This window comes from Scomber japonicus, chromosome 5 (genome assembly GCF_027409825.1).
Source record: "Scomber japonicus isolate fScoJap1 chromosome 5, fScoJap1.pri, whole genome shotgun sequence".
Lineage (NCBI taxonomy): Eukaryota > Metazoa > Chordata > Actinopteri > Scombriformes > Scombridae > Scomber > Scomber japonicus.
In genome coordinates this window covers 21,276,161-21,295,105 of record NC_070582.1, presented here as the reverse complement: position 1 = coordinate 21,295,105, position 18,945 = coordinate 21,276,161, and the positions used below count along the sequence as shown (strand labels likewise).

At 42.1% G+C, this 18,945-nt stretch overlaps 1 protein-coding gene across 2 annotated transcripts; it reads right to left on the bottom strand.

The window, feature by feature from the left end:
* Nucleotides 1–1,810: 1,810 nt before the first annotated feature.
* On the bottom strand, nucleotides 1,811–18,920 carry eea1 (early endosome antigen 1). Of its 2 annotated transcripts, XM_053318856.1 has the most exons (29): nucleotides 18,298–18,920; nucleotides 15,739–15,816; nucleotides 15,537–15,649; nucleotides 15,341–15,395; nucleotides 15,180–15,245; nucleotides 15,003–15,033; nucleotides 14,816–14,920; nucleotides 14,412–14,533; nucleotides 13,713–13,868; nucleotides 12,411–12,527; nucleotides 10,327–10,665; nucleotides 10,048–10,197; nucleotides 9,722–9,841; nucleotides 9,263–9,466; nucleotides 8,961–9,161; nucleotides 8,672–8,785; nucleotides 7,829–7,984; nucleotides 7,426–7,565; nucleotides 6,911–7,241; nucleotides 6,684–6,785; nucleotides 6,391–6,585; nucleotides 6,073–6,255; nucleotides 5,738–5,923; nucleotides 5,525–5,656; nucleotides 4,899–5,084; nucleotides 4,560–4,798; nucleotides 3,055–3,175; nucleotides 2,837–2,935; nucleotides 1,811–2,740 (listed from the first exon to the last, which is right to left on the bottom strand). In XM_053318856.1, exons 1-29 carry the CDS (start codon nucleotides 18,319–18,321, stop codon nucleotides 2,618–2,620), a joined length of 4,188 nt encoding a protein of 1,395 aa, XP_053174831.1. In that variant the 5' UTR covers nucleotides 18,322–18,920; the 3' UTR covers nucleotides 1,811–2,617. The 2 variants fall into 2 exon arrangements, with proteins under 2 accessions (XP_053174831.1, XP_053174832.1); XM_053318857.1 differs by lacking the exon at nucleotides 18,298–18,920 and having other exon boundaries at nucleotides 15,341–15,390; nucleotides 15,739–15,815.
* Nucleotides 18,921–18,945: the final 25 nt, after the last annotated feature.

Here is an 18,945-nt window from a genome sequence, read left to right as displayed (position 1 = left end):
CCTAAGGCACACCTTCACAACCACTGAATATGTCCAATGAAGAAAATGAGCGAGCCACATGCCGGTTGAGTCATCATGCATGATAACTGACAGCAACACGAAGCAAGCCACAATTCAGTGTGTACAGGTCTGTGGTGCCATTTTGTAAAAATGAATTAAGACCGATGAATCCACACACAGTTTCACTCTTGTCATGTTTCTACATCCACAAAGTGTTATATATTTCCTTTTTCTTTCATTGCTAACATTTACAAAGATAATTATGACAGCCTTAGTATTAATGAGCAGTTAAGTACATCGGGGCTAGAAATGCTGAAGCCTGTATAAAGTTGGTGGTCCTACATTTGTGGCTGGGTTCTCGTATGGACAAGCCCAGAATACAATAAGGTGCAAATCATCTCTCTAGGTTTTTAGGGTCTGTACAACTTGATAAGATCACAAATCTTTAACCAAATCCAGGCAATGACAACATATTTGTGATCTCTAAAGTTTAGAAATAGTGCTTTTCCTGTGCCAATCTGAGGTAGACATAACAAAACCAATGCAACGTAAAAAGAGACAGGTGGTGTCAAGAGCTTTTGCAACTGAGATGGACATTCTTTTTTACAATGAGCATACAAGCAGAAAGAGCTCATTAGATTAGTCTGAAAAAATAACTTTATGTTGCAAACGTTGTCGCCTGGCTTACAGTGTTATAGCCTGCTCCAGTCTTAAGACAATTGCACAAAAGATCTTTCCGATATCTGGCAACTTGACAGCAATTATAAATTATACAAAGGAGGAATTCAACTTTTACAGTGTTCTCAGCTGCAGACAGGTTGAACAGAGAACCGACAGCACCTGACATCAGCACCATCGTCCCCCAAATAACATGCCAGAGAGATACTGAGGTTCTGAGCAGCCAACATTCGTACAGTGCATCTCGGGCAGACAAACACAGCAGGCCGTACACACACTAAAACACACATTCGCTTGTTACAGCAACATCACACGCAGCCACAGTTATTGCTTCAAAGCAGAGCACACACACACACACACACACACACACACACACACAGCTCCAGCAGTAGTCAGTGCTGTTGAGTGGAGACAAGCAGCAGGAAAAAAAATAAAACAAATAAATTTAAAAATGAACACACAGGCAATTTCAATGACTGCATCTCCAGTCTTCAGAAAGCACCACGATTTTGCAGAAATTAACACACGTCAAGAGAAATGAGGCACAGCAAAAAAAACAACATCCGACTGTACATTTTAAATAAAAAGCCTCTCAGATCGTCGTACGTGCCGTGTTCAAGATTAAAATGTTGAACCCTGTTGGTTTAAAAACTCAAAAGCCTTCCCTTCAAAAAGGAGACGCTTCAAAAAAACACTGAAATATGAAACAAACTCGGGGCTTTCTCTCTCGCTTGTATTCCTGCTGCAGACATTCTTTGGTCATGAAATAGGCTGAATACATTAATTTCAACAGATACAAAAAAAAAAAACACTCTGCCGCACAAAGGCATCATGCAGTAACTGATTTGGCATCACACATTAATTCAAGACCAGTACAGAACATAGCTGGTGCACAAAACGGTTGCTGTATTGTTTTCATTAGTGTAATCATATTGATAAATTTATAATATAATCCCCCCCCCAAAAATTACGTCTGACCTTGTAATATCTCATGTTGTAGTTACTTCCCTTTAGCTCTACACAGTATAACAGAGTTGCCAAAAAGGGTCTAGTGCCCTCTTTACTCATGTAAATTAAAATCTCTACTTTATATATCAATGAAATCCTACCCACAAACATCAAATTAGAAAGTGGCAGCCCAAATTAACTATTAACAGCATGAAATTGTGATTATGCACAGATAATGAAGCCAAGTTCCTCAAAAGTATACCCTAAGCACACCTTAGTATTCATATGCAAAGACTGTATAACACTTATTAATCACAGTATGTCAGTTAAATTGATTATTTAAAAAATATGTTTGCATTTGCTGATCACTTGATTTTCTATTTCTGGAACATTTACAGATTTTTCTTAACAAAAGAGTTACTGGCATATACCTTTGTGGGTCAGTAGTGATTTCCAACATCACTATTACAATATTTACTTCCCTCCCAGTTACTTTTGCAGTGTCACACTGACTTTACACCTCCTACACAACTGATGCCAAACAGTTTACAAAGTCACAAAGCAGCCACCTTGCCGTTGCCAATGATGCCAAACAACAACAAAGCAGATGTGAATATGAACTTAAAAAGAGATGGATGGTGTTTAGTTCTCTCTGTCTCGCTCTCTGGCAGTCCACAGGAGTAGCAAAGGCACAAAAACAGATACAGACAATCCCCCATCCAAACCCCACTCTATCCCATCACATGGCTCTGGTGTCTCTCTTCAATAAAACCCTTTATGTAGCAGTGTGGCAAGCTTCATGTGAAACTCCTCCACACCAGAGCCACGAGTCACATGCAGGTGGGGAGTCTTTGCACTGGGTCTGTCCTTTATAGTGCACATTAAATGCGACAAAGACGCGCCTTCTTCTGTCCGCTGGAGTAGATACGGGGGGAGGAAAGAGAGGGGTGAGGGGGTGTTTGGGAGGGAGGTAAAGGAATAAGAGGGGAAATCAGCCTTGGAGCTCCTCAAAGCACGTCTCACAGACCCGGACTGGCTTTTTCGAAGATGGCGTGAAGGCGTTCTTCGCCGAACACTCGTTGCAGAAAATGTTTCCGCAATGTCTGCAATGATGCTGGATATTCACAGAGGAGAAATAGAGACACCAAGTTACTAAAAGGCAGACACATGTGACCTGTTGTCTAGAAAAATAAAATAATTAATGTTTTACCTTCCTGACAGTGACAGTAAAGCCTTTCCCACAAGCCATACAGTTCTGCACCTCGTGATCCTCGGCCCACTTCCTGGTGAGAGACTGTGACTGCTTGATCTGAAAGCCGACAGCGAGAGAAATTAGAGCCTTTTTTGCATGTGTGCATGTAAGACAAGTTGTAATTTTTTTTTTTTCCCCCTCAACTGTTCCAGTGTATTTTTATTTTCAGGACTGACCTGGAGCGACTGGTTCTCCCTGCCCAGCTCCTGCATGGCTGCCGTCGTGTCATCAAGCTTCCGCCTCAGTTCCACCACCTTGGCCTGCAGTTTCTCTATCTCACCTTCACCCTTCACACACCTGAAACACAACCACACAACACTGATGACTCTTGTGCACATTAATGAGAGGCTCAGGAGAGTTTCTTGCCACCGCTATTGTACTTGGCTGGCTGCTTAATTGTTTTTGTTAATTAATATTTTGAGTGCACAGTGCTTACAGGAATAAAGATGATGTCCTCTGGGTGAATTTATTTATCACCACCAGTGCTCTGGTGTTAACAGGAAATATTTTGACGAAACACATTGCACCTCTTCACCTTAACTACACTTTCCCTTTCCTTTCCTTTGATGTTACATGAATGTGAGTGGAATCTTAGCGTATGTTTTCAAGAGTTAATCATTTGTGGTGCTATTAAAGATAAGAGCAGAGCAAGGAGTGAATTCCAAAGCTGCACACACCTGTACGCTGGCAGCTGTACAGTATGTGCAGGGTGTGTCAGTGGGTTTCCATTAAAGTGCTCATCTCCTTCACAGAATTCACTCAAGTAGCTTTATTCAGTGCAGTGCTGCTGTATAATAGTTGTTCTAACCAACACTTATTTTCTCCTAAATTCATGCCTGCAGGCGATGTACCAAACACTCAAACATTTTTAAAAATATATTTACAGATCTAATATTTAACTATAAATAGTGCAGAGCAGCGGGAATTTAATAAAGAAAATGGAAATTGGCCAAATAACACCCTTAAACCAGCTCACTCATACTGAAGTCAGTCTTTCCTGATGTGCTATTTATATCCTAATGAACGTCTTGTCGCTTATATATTATCAGCGCGTCCACGCTCTGCCACTTCCTATTTTCCTTCTCTGTTGTGGTGGTGATTGGGGCGATGCAATAGCCTTTAATAAGCCAAGCATGAGATGAGTTTCATATTTAATTTTCATTTGTTATGCATGAGGAAATGAAGTTTGTTAAAAATTAAGACTGTAGGCACGCAGGTGGTCGAGTGGTTTGCGTGCATGCCACATACGCAGCCGACTCCGATTTGAATCCCAGCCGGAGGTCCTTTGCTGCATGTCACACCCCCCCTCTTTCCCATGTTTCCTGTCTGTCTACTGCTGAATAAAAATCTTTAAAAAAAAAAAAAAAAAAATTAAGACTGTAAATTAGTGAATTTGGAGTTACATGGGCAAAATGTCCCTGAGGCAATGTTAAGCAGCTCAGGCTGACTAATCTGTCTGAAGGTTGACAGATATTCCATTTTCAGCTGTGATAAAGAAACATTATAATGTAGTCTTATTATACATTTCTTACTGGGAATTTAAGGCAAAGGGCTGTTTTAAAGGGATGTGTTTGACACTTTAGAAAAACCTCACTCTTAAAAAGCTCAACACAAGAAACTCCTGGTGTTCTTGGAGAAACTGGATGTGAAATGTTGTTAAAGGGAAACGATATTGAAACACCTTTCCAAAAGAGCCCGTCTCTCGTCCTGGTTGTTCTGGACGGTGGCCTCCAGCACAGCGATCTCTCCTCTTAGCTCATCCGTCTGCTTCTCCAGTTCACTGACCCGCCGCTGGCTGCCCTGCCACTCTCTCTTCAGCGTGGCCACATTTTCATTCAGAGCCGTCACCTGAACGCTTATTTTAGCTTCCGCCTCCTCCCCGCGCTTCACCTGCTCTTCTCTGGCTCTCTTCTCTGCCGCCTTTAGAAGGAAGTATAGATGGCGTCACAAACAGGATACAAAAGGGGGTTGAATGATACTTACAATAAATCTGGTGGGATTTTTTTTTAGGATAGCCTACCAGCTGATCCTGAACATCCTTGGTTTGGGCATGGAGCTGCTCTTCTCTCTGGCTCCTGCTGTCCCTGGTGGCCTGGTGCTCCTTCTGTTCGTGCTCGAGGGCACCCTGGGCTGCCTCCACCTGACCCTGTAGCTCCAGTTTCTGCTGGATCAACAGCTGTTTGGCTTCCCGCAACTCAACCAGCTCCTGAAAAATCGACAGATATATGAGGTTACGGATGGGGTTAAACTTTTGAATAGCATCAACGGGTTTAAGCTTAAGAAGTTATTGCTCCGTCAACAGCTTTAGATACATTTTATGACGGCTTTGAAGAACTGAAAAATCTAAGCTCATGTCAAATTGTTGACTTGAGCATGCTCAGTTATACCTTTGAAGTATGTGGCCCTGCTGACCTGCAGTATCCCAGAGCTAAGCTGTTTACATAAGGCACAAGCATGGGAAGCATGGGAAGCAGGTCATGGCGGGCAGAATGGGACATATAATGGTAGTCATTCTCTACATTATCCCAGACTCTTTACACGTGCATGACTTTTCTGAGGTACAGTTGGATTGTCAGCATCTCTCTTCCAATTTAAATTAAAAGAAAGACACGATGTATATTTTGATTATCATGAAAACTAACTGACCTTCTCGCTCCTCTCTGTTAGTTCCTTTAACTCAGAAGTCAGTCTGGTGTTGTTCTTATCCAGGACACTCTTGGCTTTGTTCATCTCCTCCACACTGGTCCTCTCCTTTTCCAGTTCCTCCTTAATTAGACCCTGAGGGAGTAGCCACAATTTAGGATATTTGAACCTAATTACATCCAGTTCCGCATACCTGTATTAATCATTTTATCTGACCTGTTGCTTCTGCAGCTCCTTCAGTGCATTTTCCTGCTGTTGGAGCCTCTGATCCCGTTTGGTGAGCTCCTGCTCCAGAGAGCCCCGGCCTGCCTTCAGTTCCTGGATCTGAGCCTCTAAACCTGTCTGATGTGTCCGGTTAGCAGCCAGCTCCTCCTGGGTCAAACTTAACTTCTCCTCTGACACCTACAAACAGAGAAAGGTCAAAAGGAAGGTCAGAAAGAATGAATTAAAATCTGTCTTATAGAAACTTCTCAAAAAGGAGCTTGTGTTTTGTAGAAACTTGAAATTTAAAAGTTAGGTTGTTTGTTTACATCCTCCTGGCATGAACCTACTTTCAGGTCTTGACGCAGGGCAGAGACCTCAGACTCCTTGCCGTAGAAGTCAGACTGTAGCTTGGTGAAGCTTTGCTGACTTTGCTCTAAGGTCTTCTGGAGCTCTGCTGTCTGGCTCCTCTCAGAGTCCAGCTTCTGACCGAGCCCTGACACCTGCTCCCTCAGCTTGCTCTCATCCTCTGCCTGGAAATGAGAATCAAATTTGAATTCATATACATGCTCATACACATGTGAGGTCTTAAGATGATTATCATTATAAATGTGTCCCCGCTGGGGGAAAAAAGCATGTTCATTACTGGAGTTGGGAATGCTGCTTACCTTCTTGACATTGACTTCCTGTAACTCTGCCACTTTGCCCCTCAGTTTCTTCATCTCTTCTTCAAAGGACCCCTGGGCCGTCTTAAGTTGTACCTGCAGCTTCTCAGAGTCCTTCTCCTTTTCTTTCAGCACCTCTTGAGTCTTTGAATGCTGCTGTACCAGTGAGGCCAGCTGTGCTTTCAACTTTTTCTCTGCCTGACATTTGTAGACAGACAACATTTGTTCGGGTGTTGCATTGAAAACAATCATGCTTCACTCACTGTGCAATCACCTCTGTTCTTTAAGAAGCTTACCTCTCTCATCTGCTCCAACTGTTCTTTAGATTCGTTCATTGCCTTGGCGACGCCCTCATTATTCTTCAGAAGCTCCTGTTTGGCCTTTTCGTGTGACTTTTCCTGAGGATTAAAATAAGATTAATATTGTTTACACAAACTATAAAATACAGATTGATGTACTGTTGTTGTAATTAGGGGAGCTATTTGTTATGAAAAAGAAATTAGGTTTGTTGCTGACAACCTACCTTCTCCTCCATGGCTGACTTATGGCTCTTCCTCTCAGTGTCCAGTTGACTCTGACTCTCTTTCAGAGCCTTTCTCGTCTTGCCTAGACTCTCCTGAGTGGAGGCAAGCTCCTTCTTTTGAGTCTCCTTCTCCTGCTGGGCCTTTACTAATTCTGCAGCCAGGCTCTGAGCTTTCTTGTCCAGCTCTGCATGCTGTGCCTTCCCCTCCTGGGTCACCTTGTCGAGGTTCACCTTGAAAGCCACTTTCTCCTGTTCGCAGCGCTCCAGCTGCTGCTGGCTGTCACTCAAAGCAGTTGCCTTGAGCTTTAATTCTTCTTGTAATGTGGAGGTCCTAAACAGTGGAAAGACATGTATGCTCTATTAAGGGTACTGTTATGGTATGTTCAAAAGGCATGGAACAAACAAGAAAACAAATGACTGGCATCCTTTGTCACCATTACAGGTGCCAAGTTACAGTTACTTTAAATTCTTAATCATATATAAAAGGTCCAATACACTAATGTACTTTATCTCACCCTGCTTTCTCGGTCTCCAGTGAGCGCTGCAGCTCCTTGGCTTTTCGCTTAATCTCTGACCCTTCCTTCTGCAGCTTCTGCACTTCCTGCTGTGCCTGGTCCCGTGTGGCCTGCAACTCCCCTACCTGTGTCTCCAATTTCTGTCAAATTAAAACAGAATCTTAATTTATAAAAAAAAAAAAAACAATTTATGCATACTCAGTGCATTCAAAAGGCCAAACCGCCCCTACAGATTGCACATCAGTATTTAAAACTACGGTGTGGTGTACATGGACAGATACTTTATTTAACCACAGAAGGACATTTCAGTGTTACAGCAGCTGTCACATAAATGACAAAAAACAACATACACTTCCTACTGCAGTTCAGTACCAAGCAATCAGAATAAAGACTCAACACAAACCTTATTGAGCCCCTCCACCTGCTCTATACGCTGTTCTGAGGCCAGTAGTTTGTCCTTGCATTCCTTCAGACTGGCTTCCAGCTGAGTGCACTGCTCCTGCCTCTCCTTGAGCCTCTGAACCTTCTCCTCCACCTTCTTCTGAACTTTATTCAGCTCCTACACAAGACAGTCGGAGAGGGTGCAACATAAAAAGAGAGGAAATGGGAGAGAACAACACAGACAGGGAGTGAGTTGTTGCACATATATTAATATAAGTTAAAGCGAAGCCACTCTTAAAGCTGCCGTTGGTAACTTTGAAGAGAGAGAGGACTTAGCATCAAATTTGAAGAAGTACAACTTTCAGATCCCTCCCCCTCCACTGCACTCCTGCCCTGCCTCCAAAGTCCCTCCCCCAGAGGAGGCTGATGTGCACGCGATCGGTAATACATGAGCTACACTCCACACAGCTAGATATAAAACGCTTTACAATGACTTTCACATGGCTATACCTTACCTAGAAACTCAGAGATATGAGCTTGACTGAGCTGAGGAGGAAGGGGGAGGGGGCTGTGTGTGTGAGCAGTGATTGACAGCTGTCAGACACTCCATCAGACACAATCAGGGCTCTGATCGGTTCTTTTTGTCCAGTTGCGGTGGACTCTGGCAATGTGCAGTAGGAGCAGTAGGCGGGGCTAAATGAGCCTGTTTTTTTTTTTTTTACAGATTACTAGTTTCATGTAATGCTGTCTTTACATAGTGACAGTCTTAGCAAATATGACAAAAAGTTACTTTTATAAGACTTACCAACTGCAGCTTTAAGGAATAGGCCAAATTTCAACATCATGATCTAAAGAATGAGCTAACCTGCTGCTTGTCCTGCAGTGCATGCTGGGCAGCCTCCAGGTTATTCTCTAGGTTGGCCTTCTGCGCTGCTTTAGCTGCCTCTGTAGACAGCAACATCTCAGTCTTTGCCTTCAGCTAAAGGAAAGCAGACAAAGACATTCTCATGATCAAAGAATATAATGTAGTCTGTAGGACAAAATATACTGTATTTAGATCAGTCAATACAAACAGTTGAACTTCATCAAATCTCCTATTATGTGTTCCTAAATATACAGCATATAACACAGAGATGCTTGTGTATAGGCCCTACCTGAGAGTCCAGCTGGGCTACTTTCTCTTTGCTATCTGCGAGCTGGGCAGTGAGTTCAGTGGCTGAAGTCTCCAGGGTGTGGGCTCGGTCCTGTGCTGAACGCAGCAGGGTTTTCTGCTCCTGGACCTGCTCGTGTAGGTTATCCTGGGCTTGCTTGTTACTCTCTGACTGGTTCTTCAGCTTGTCTGTCAACTGTGTTACCTTTAAATTTCACATAAACAGAGAAATGTTTATGAAAAAAAAAGCCTTCATTAACACTGTGGTCTTTAATTTACTACAACAGTACGTGTGTGTTCATGCACCTGTTCTTGTAGTGCATGGTTTTTCTCTTTTAGCTGGTTGAGCACAGCCGTTTCTCCTTCCCCGGCCTGGATCTTCGCACATAAGTCCTCTCTCTCGGTTTCCAGCTGGCTCACAATGTCCTTGCTCTTCTGCAGCAGAGCCTCCAGGTTCTGGATCTTCTGGTCCTTATCTCCAATCTGACGCAACACCTGCTCTAAGTCGTTCTACAGCACAAGGGCAAGCCAGCAAAGCATTAATATACAAATCTTATGTTGTGTATGTACTCCATCTATCTATCTGACACATGGGGAATGGGCTAAAAGCAACATGTAGACTGCACCCATTTATCTACACATTACAATGATGTGTATGATATGAGTATGCCTCATCACGTGACAACTCTAGACAACTCTTGGTTTTATCGTTATAGATATCATTATCACTGCCTCAGATGTGAAGGTTTTTCTTGTGATTGGTACCTGCGCCTCACGGAGTTTGCCGTTGGTGTTCTGCTGCAGCGCCTGCAGCTCCTGGTGCTGCTGCTTGGCTTTCTCCAGCTGGTGCTGCAGGTCTGTGTTCTTACTGCCGCTCTCCTTCATCTAAAAAGGAACAAAACACAGATGAATTTCAACTAATCTCTAACCTCTAATACATGTTTTATCATAAATGTAAATCAATTTTTCTGTTTCCATCTTAAAAAGCACAATTTAGCCTCATACACATTCACACTGATGTTCTGTCTGTTCTATCACTCTGCCAGTTTAGTTTCCTTGCAGCAATCATTACATGTTCATCTGATGCTTACCTGTTCTTCAGCACGAGAGAGCTTGAGCTGCAGGTCGGCTGCTTGCTGCTCACGGTCTTTTAATTTCTCCCCAGACAGTTGCCTCTGTTCTTTAAGACGACCTTGTACCTCACCGAGCTGCCTCTCTGCCTCCAGCAGCTTGGCGTGCAGCTACGAAAGAACAGAGAGAAAAGTGACGATTAAGATGAAGAAAACTGCCCTTAATATATATTTCACACTGATAGAAGAAGTCATTACAGTCCATGATAAATGTCTGTAATCTGTTTGGGTCACACTCACCTGACTAATCTCAGTCTGCTGCTGAGCACCGTGGCTCTCTTTTTCTTCCCTCTGCTGCTCCAGCTGTTTCCTCTCAACCTTCAGCTCTGCATGCTTCACCTCTAGGTCCACAATCTCACTCTTCAACTTGGCCACCTCCTCAGCCCTCTCTCCAAGCTCTGTCTGGGCCTTCTGCAGGGACACCTCGGCCCCGTTGGCCCGAGCTTGGAGCTCTTGGACCTCCTGCTCCTTCTCCCTCAGGTTGTCTTTGACTTCCTTCTTGGCAGCCTTCTCAGTCCCCAGATGCTCCTCCAGTTCTTGATATTCTTTCTGCTTACGTGTTAGCTTTTCAGACAGGTTCTGGAGAAAGCGGGAAGAACATGTTAACATGGGTCAGATGAACACTGGATACACAGAGGTTTGGGAATTATGAGGGCAGAGTAAAAAAAAAAAAAAAGTTTTCTTTTTTTAAGATAAAGTGTGTCGTGACTTATGCAGATTAACAGTAATTCAAAGGCTCATCAGTGAATGTATGAAGCATAAATTAAGCCACACTGGAACATTTATCTTTTCTTAATTGTACAGTTAGAGTGATAGGAGCTGCAACTAGACACGAACACCTCATGTGATATAAGCAATGGAAAAAGAACAATCGACCCGCTCTAGAGAAACACTCCACAATAATGACTCTTTTCCACTACACAGTTCTAGCACTACTCGACTCGACCTGCTGAGGTTCCAAGCGAGCTGAGCCGATACTAAATGTGACATCAACAGACTGCCGGCCACTGATTGGTCAGAGTGTCTTCACTGGAAGAGTCATGAGCCGTCCCACACAAGAATCAAACCCGGCATTTTTAAATACCGGCAACAGTGTTACAGTCATTCATATCTCTTCTCTTGCTTTGTGTGTGACAGAAAGCCACATACAGCAGCAAGTAGACCACTGCCTCCATGTCCTCCATTGTTTATGTGTTTGTGTCGCGTATAAAACGAAGTCACGGCAGTTTCGCAGAGCCGTGCTATGACGACCCCGCCCACGTTGAGTAGGTACCTTTTGTAATGGAAAAGGTTGTTCCTGGAACCGTACCGAGTCGAGACCAGCTGAGTCGAGCCGAGTAGTGCTAGAACTGTATAGTGGAAAAGTGCCATAAAGTGTGGCATGGCATTTCTAGTTTTACGACAGAGGACTTGGAATAACGTGGTATGTGTACAGCACTTGCCCTGGTGTAAGCTCTGGCAGTAAACTTGGCAACAGAGTGATAATGTTGTTAATAGTGGAACGTGCTGCTAACTAGAGAGTGTGACAGGGTTCCTGGACATCACAGACCTCTAGTAAACCTCTGCTGGCTCCCGGTACACCGCAGCAGCTGGCCAACAGTAACAACCCTCTCTAGAGACCCCCCCGCCCAACTCTCTGCTGCTCCTCTCTGATTATGAGGTTACAAACCAATGAAACTGTGTTGGCCATTCACCTGTCTTGGTCCTCTCTCTAAAAAATATATATCACTGTCTGCTCCATCACATTTGTCTCCAGTCTCATGAGTATCTGTATCAGATCTATCAGAGTATCGTATTACGAGTAGAAGGGTAGGGTGGAGGCTTCACACTGTAGATCCAATTCTGTAATCCTCTTCTTATCCAAAAACCTACTTGGCTTTGGGAGAGTGTCTGATGTGCTAGGCTTTAATCACTGGCAGAAATCTTGTGTCCCTCGTCCCCTGTTACAGTTGCACCAGTGCTGCTACGTGTGATTGTGCTTCAAATCAACTAGGAGAGCTGGCATGGCAGAGATCCCCCCCTGTTGGTTTAATTATAGAGCTGCGTGTGATTTTTGTCAACATGTCTCGGTTGCCAAAGAAGGCTGGTGACAGCACGGCATTGTGAACGGGCCTGTATCTGATGCTGGGCAACAGAGGAAGGTTTACAGAAACTGAAACGACGTGCTCTGTACTTGAGGGACAGCTGGCAAGGCTTGTTAACATTAGTAAGCGTCAAACGGTTGAAATCTGTTTAGAATTATAAATCTTTCAAATGAGTATAATAACTTTAGTCGTTTTATTTTTAGTGGTGTGTGTGTGTATATGTGTGTGTGTGTGTGTTACCTGGCTTTGCTGTTGCAAATTATTCAGATTGCTCTGCAACTGGTGGATCTGTTGCGTATAGACAGCTGCTTCCTGTGGACCCTTCTCCAGCTCCGCTTTCAGTTGGGATATGGTCATCTAGAAAAAAGTGTCAACAGACACATTAGGGTCACAGCATCTAGTGTGAAACCAGGAGCTGAAACACACCATATAACAAAAAAAAACAACACTGATTAATAACATCCATGCTTCAGTCACACAAAAACATAAAGAGGTAGCACATTGTTGAATAAAAGAAAAAAAGATTTCTGAAAAGGTTTCAAACTTGAAAAAACTCATAAAGACGAAACCGAATTTAAGGCAAACTCAAAACGCGTTTTACCTCCAGTTTACGAATCTTGAAGAAAGAGTGAATTTCAGAGAAGGATACAGTGAGAGGCAGAGGAAGAAGAAGGGGAAGGAAAGACAGACACAGACAAAGGTAAGTCACAACACGACTGGAAGAGGCCAATCTGCATCACAGAGCTAAATGCTCTGCTGTGAATAAATAGTCAGATTTATCACAAATTTACTGCAATTAACACTAAACTTCTTTCTATGGCAGCATTAAACTGAGTGTTTTTATACAAAAGATTTGTTTTTTTGCTGTGTACATTTGGAGAGACAGACAACGCATGAATCTGAACATAATGTTACCTGTTGCCTTATGAACAAGCATGTTCATACTGTGGAAATGAAACCTTAAAATATTACAACTATCTCAGACTACTACTACCTGCAGACCAACTAAAATTCTGAGCTCCATCATGTAATAAAACACCAGACAATATTAAAACACATTCTTACTGTGGTTTCTCAGTTTATATGAATATGAAACTGTCTTTTGAGAAATGTTGCAGAGATGTGCAAAGCGAGGGCCTGGAGCTGCCTGATGGAGACCTATAAATACTCCTCCTTCTGGGATCCAAAATCCAGGAGATGAGGCTGAATTATTCACCATGCATTAATTAATAGAAACAGGCAGAAAGCCATCTGGTCTATGAGGATTACAGTAAATAGGAACTCACTCATAAGTTATTTTTAGCAAATTTTGAATAAGAATTCTGCTGTTCTATGCTGAAAAGTTCAGTGGGTGGCCTAAAAACTGACTAAAATATACTGTATTTCACATTATCTTACAGATAATTCTGTATTTTTAACAGTTTAAAGGATGGGAGAGCTTATATTAAAGGATGGCCATAGAAAGGTTTATTGAGAATTAGCAGAGCAATGTTTGGCACACGGGACTTAAAGATGTTCCCCCCGCCCTCCCCGCCCCCTCACCTCTGAGGTAGTGTAATTAGCCTGCAGCTGCTCGTAGTGGTTCTTGAGGCTTTCAGACTCCGCCTCCCTCTCCCGTGTCATCTGGTCCATCAGTGTCTGCACCTGCACCAACTCCTTCTGCAGTACCTCCACATCCTCCACTCCTGGTCGCTGCAGCTAGGGGGCAGAAAAGAGCCATCCTCTCAGTTATGGCTGCAGCCCAATAATAATAATCAGCTTGTTTATCATAATGTAGTTCGCCAAGTATCAACAAAAGCCTCACCATGTAGTTCAAGCACCAAACCTACATTTGTGTGAAACTCTGCTTTTAAAAAAAAGGACTTATGATATTCATTTCCAGCTTTATACTTTTTTCTGGGACTCAGCTATAGTAGTTTTGCATGATTCAGTTAAAAAAAACTCTTTATCTTATACTGGCTCTTTATTCAGCCCCTCAGTTCAGCCTAGGTAGGTCCTCTTTAAGTGTAGAGATATAAGTTATTTTGATGGTTCATTTCTATAACAACAGTGAATGGATTGTCTGATTGGGAGCTGAGTCGATTCTCCCACCGTGCAGCTCAGAGATCTGAGACCTAATTTCATGGTGTCTATTCAACATTATTCTTTCTAACTCAAAAGCACAACACTGATGAAAGGTCTATAGAAAAAGTGGGTTTCAAGCCTGGTGAGAAGAGAATGGAAACTTAATGTGTGTCGTACAAGTTCTGTTTGGAGTCTCTCGTTCTCTTGCTTCTCTTTCTCCAGTTGTTCAGTCAATTTGGCAAGCCTCTGGTCAGCAGCCTCCTTTAAGCTTTTCTCCTCATCATAGCGGGACTTTAAGTCTGTAAAATTCAGCAAGTCAAAGCGTCCATTTAATAACATCCAAAACATACACAAGTACCTCACTTGTTCATATCAATCTGAATTTACATTAAAAAAACTGACTTGAAGAAAAGACATCATCACAAAAAACTATTAAAAAATGAACAATAACTTATGAAAGACTGGATACAACACAATGCATGGATTGAGCTCTACTGTGATCTAGTAAAAGAGTAGTTTAGTGACCCTGCCCCACAGACAGAGGCCTCCCAGTTTCCCGGGCTGCACAGTCCCACACTAACCTACTATCTCTGTTGCCAGCTGGGCAGCCTTCTGCTCAAACAGGTCTTTCATCTGCTTGATGTTGAACTTTTCTGTCTCTGATTCGTTCAACTTCCTTTCTAGGGCTGAGGAAAGAGCGCAGCATTTTAGTGATTCATATTTTTGATATCCTTTACATGTGTATTTCTAAATGTAATGTACCCCTACCTGAATCGTCTGAGCTTGGCTGTTCATCGTTCTGCGGAATCGAGGGAAAGAGAGAAGCATGTACAGTAAGAGTAGGCATCACTATCATGTCTTAGCAAACTCTTCCATACATTATTTCAAGTAATTAACTAAACTACTGTCACTATAATACATATTAAAACATCTTGAAGGAATTACTTGCTTCAGTTGTCCTTGGACTTTATCTAACTCCTTCTTGAGCTCTCCGGAGAACCATCTTTCTTCCTAATAATGGCGAAAACAAACAACACACAAGGCTTTGAATGAATTGATCATTTTACACACATCAGTAACAGCCACAGATCAAAACATGATCATACCTTGAGAGAGGCATGCAGGTCCTGAACCTCCTGACGTAACATTGTGAGGTCTTCTCTACAAGGAAGAATGAATGCGTTAACACAAACACACAATGTAATAGTTTATGTGATGAGAGTGTATGTAAGCGTATGATGGGAGCAGATTACTCTTGGTCACATTATAACTACAGTAATGTCATATTAATATTATTCAGACCTCGTGGGGGCCACATGAGCGGGAAGGTCTCCAGTATCATGGAACAGCTCATAGTGCTTGAAAAGCTCCTCCGCAGAGTTGTGAGACTTCATGCACTGAGGACAAATGAAGCCCTGAAAAGAAGAAGCGCATAATACAACTTAACACGTGGTAACAAACCGATCACACAGTTTCACTTCCGCAGTGGGAAAAAAATCCTTACCTCAGAGGTTTGATCATGATTAAGGTCTGTGCTGGGCTGCTCTGACTCTGCATTCTGGGAGCCTCCTTTCCCAGGAGTCTAAGGAAGAGAAAATGGACTTTAGATTTAATAACTTAATTAGCTAAAACACAGCAGTTGTACATTGGTAGCGAAGGACCAGATTGTTAATGTCGCCTTTTTTTAAAAATGCGGTTTCAGCAGCAAAGAACCTGCACCCCCCCAAAAAAGCACAGTAATTATTAAAAAACAAAAAGTTAAAAAGTGGTTGAGTCAGAGTCAAGACCTCAGTCCAATCCAACACAAGATTTGTGGCAGGCCATGGAAATTCCTGTCCACTCACAGTTTCCATGCAACTTAAGAGAGCTTGAGCTGTTTTGTAAAAGCCGAATGAGGAAAAATTGTCCACTTTCCAGATGTGCAAAGCTGATACTGATCTATTCACATACATAAATACATACCATTGATGCCAGTGTTTTCCTGTTATTCAGTCAATGTCAGTATAAAGCTCAGTTACTAGGTTATTAGGTGTGATTTAAAGCTGTGAAACCTTGAAAACATGTGTATAAATAGTTTTTAGACAACATACAGGAGCTTGAGGAACTGGTACCACTGCATACTACAGTGGAGTTACTTTATGATACAGCTGTCTTAAATAAATACGCCCAAAAGGAGAACACAACAAAAGAAAAGCAAAAAACTGACAACAATGCGCAGCTATTCATTTACACAGAAATGTGTTTGAGTCTAATAAGTTTCACTCTGCAGTTGTTTTTGTAAGCCAGGATTCTCTTCAAGGCATCAAACTCTTCTCTGGCAAGCCTCACAATTTTTTTCTGAAAAGTCATTGTTGTTCACTTGAGCCAACATTTACTCAGATGTGTGCAAGTAAAGAGCACAATGGTAAAATGTGGTTATATGTCAGGCAACTGGCTAGGTTACAATAAATAACAGACACCATAACTTCAGTAGAACAAGACTTTAAATCAGATCAGTTTGTTGGCCTGAAGCAAAAACATGAGGATGGCTCACTCATTCTTAATTTAAAGAGAACCTGCAGCAAACTCTGCGCCATTAATGATCCATTCACAAAAAGATTTGTTTGGGCTGGTGATGCATGAATGAATGAGGTCAATATGTGTGTAGGTACAGGCACTTTGAACTATGTCTATTGGAGGGTTGGATAAACACCCCTTTGAGGGCGGGTTGAAGATTTGCATCATGAAATGCCCTTTGACCCCACACAAACATTAACCACTACACTGATTTTACCAAAGAAGGAAATAATATTTATATCCACTAAAATAAAAAAGTAAAAATGAATTTAACCCAGCTCCATTCACACAAATGAGACATCAGATCTTTTCTTTTAGAGATGTATTATACCATTATAAAATACATTGACAACATGCTGGTTAATCTTATTTGTGTCTGTACTCTGTACACACCGCTGGTCAAAGGTGACAGAGTAGGTCTGGAAAGTAATAAAATATATTAGTAATCATTATCTTGGCTGTGGAAACTACAACAGACAAGACTAGCTATATGAAGAACAAGTCAGTGTTTTTTTACATGGAGGACAGATGTTTACTAAACTCAGTGTTAGTCCTCTTAAATCCGACTGTTTCCTGAGAAAACCCTCAGCCCCTTGTAATACTGTGATGTTAGCAACATTGGGGTGAATTATTAAGACTGTGGTTAGGTGATCAGCGATGGAAAAAGGCAATAGTTCAACTGCGTTTGTTTCCCAAGAAGTCTGTATATCCTACAGGTCCCACTTTCAATTACCCCTGACCTGAATGCACGGTGTTTATAGATGGATCTCTGATTTAATAGGCCGAGACTTCAAAGTGTACACAATGATGCATTCAGCAGTGCCTTGTGGGAAATGTAGTCCTTTATTAAACGCTAGCTAGGTAGCTAACCTCTGTTGCTCACATCTGTAACTTCTGTGACAAGCTAGTAATTTATCCAAACAACCATGTTACCATTAACAATATGATAAACCTAACTAATTAAAGCCCGTGTTTATCTTTCTTGTTGTGGTCAGCCAGCTCACACGGGACGTCAGCGTTAGCATGTGTGCAGTGGACGATGAATTAACCCCCAGCTATGACATTGATAGCTAACGGAAACCATGGAAATAAAATTATTCTGTGACCAACTATGTTAGCTAAGGATGTGTTCCTCATCAACTAAACTTGACAGTGTGGATACGTTTGCGAATTAGTTTGCTACTGCGTTATAGAGATAGGTACTAGCTTGCTACATCCCTGTCTAGAGTAGCATCAGTCAATCGAATCGAGTTAGCATTAACGGCTAGCTGTGTGGAGCGCTTGATATGTTCACTTCGACCTCCCGAAGTAGTGGGTTTTTTCCATTCCAGCATTTCCGTCAGCTCGAAACCCAAAGCCCCACCCACCCACAGCACACACGTATTTTAAAACGCGCGTCCCCACCATTAAAAACAGAAAGGATAGGCCTGTGTCTTCCAAGCGAAAAACGGACTCGGTTTGACCAAACAAAGGCGATACGGCACACTTTATTAACCCAGAAGCTTACCATTTGTAGTATCCGTCTGAGCATGGTCTTGATTGTGTTTGTCCGGACACGAAAATCCAATCAGTTCTCCAAAAAGCAAAAGTTGAGGTGGCTGTACCACGAACACCTGACCAGGCTCTGGCAGCGGCAGCGGATGGGCGGGTCATGGAGGGGATGGTAGAGCAGGACACACAGCCTGGCTATTTCAAGATTATACACATGACATAAAAATGAAAACACTGGTACTGTGGTCAGTAGTGGTCGACATGATATGCAATATTGAAAACAAATAATATTATTAAAAAAATAATATTTTTTAATAATATTATTTGAGAAAGAAGACATTTTAAAAGTACTAATATCCAATATTATTATATTGGATATTAGTACTTTGTGGGGGATGTGGTTAGACACTGGGTCATATAGCTGGAAGGTATTGAAAAAAATGAATACATTGAGAAATTACCAATATCAAATACAAACTGGTGCAGCCTCTGTGGGCTATGTGATTATACACTTCAGAATATATTTTGAACCATTTGCTGAAATGACATGGAAGCTATTGAAAAACATATTTCAGTTAAAATAGACAATAGTTCCATACCAGTAATTATTCATTAACCAAAAAAACTGTAACTTCCATGTATATACAGTCAAGCCCGAAATTAT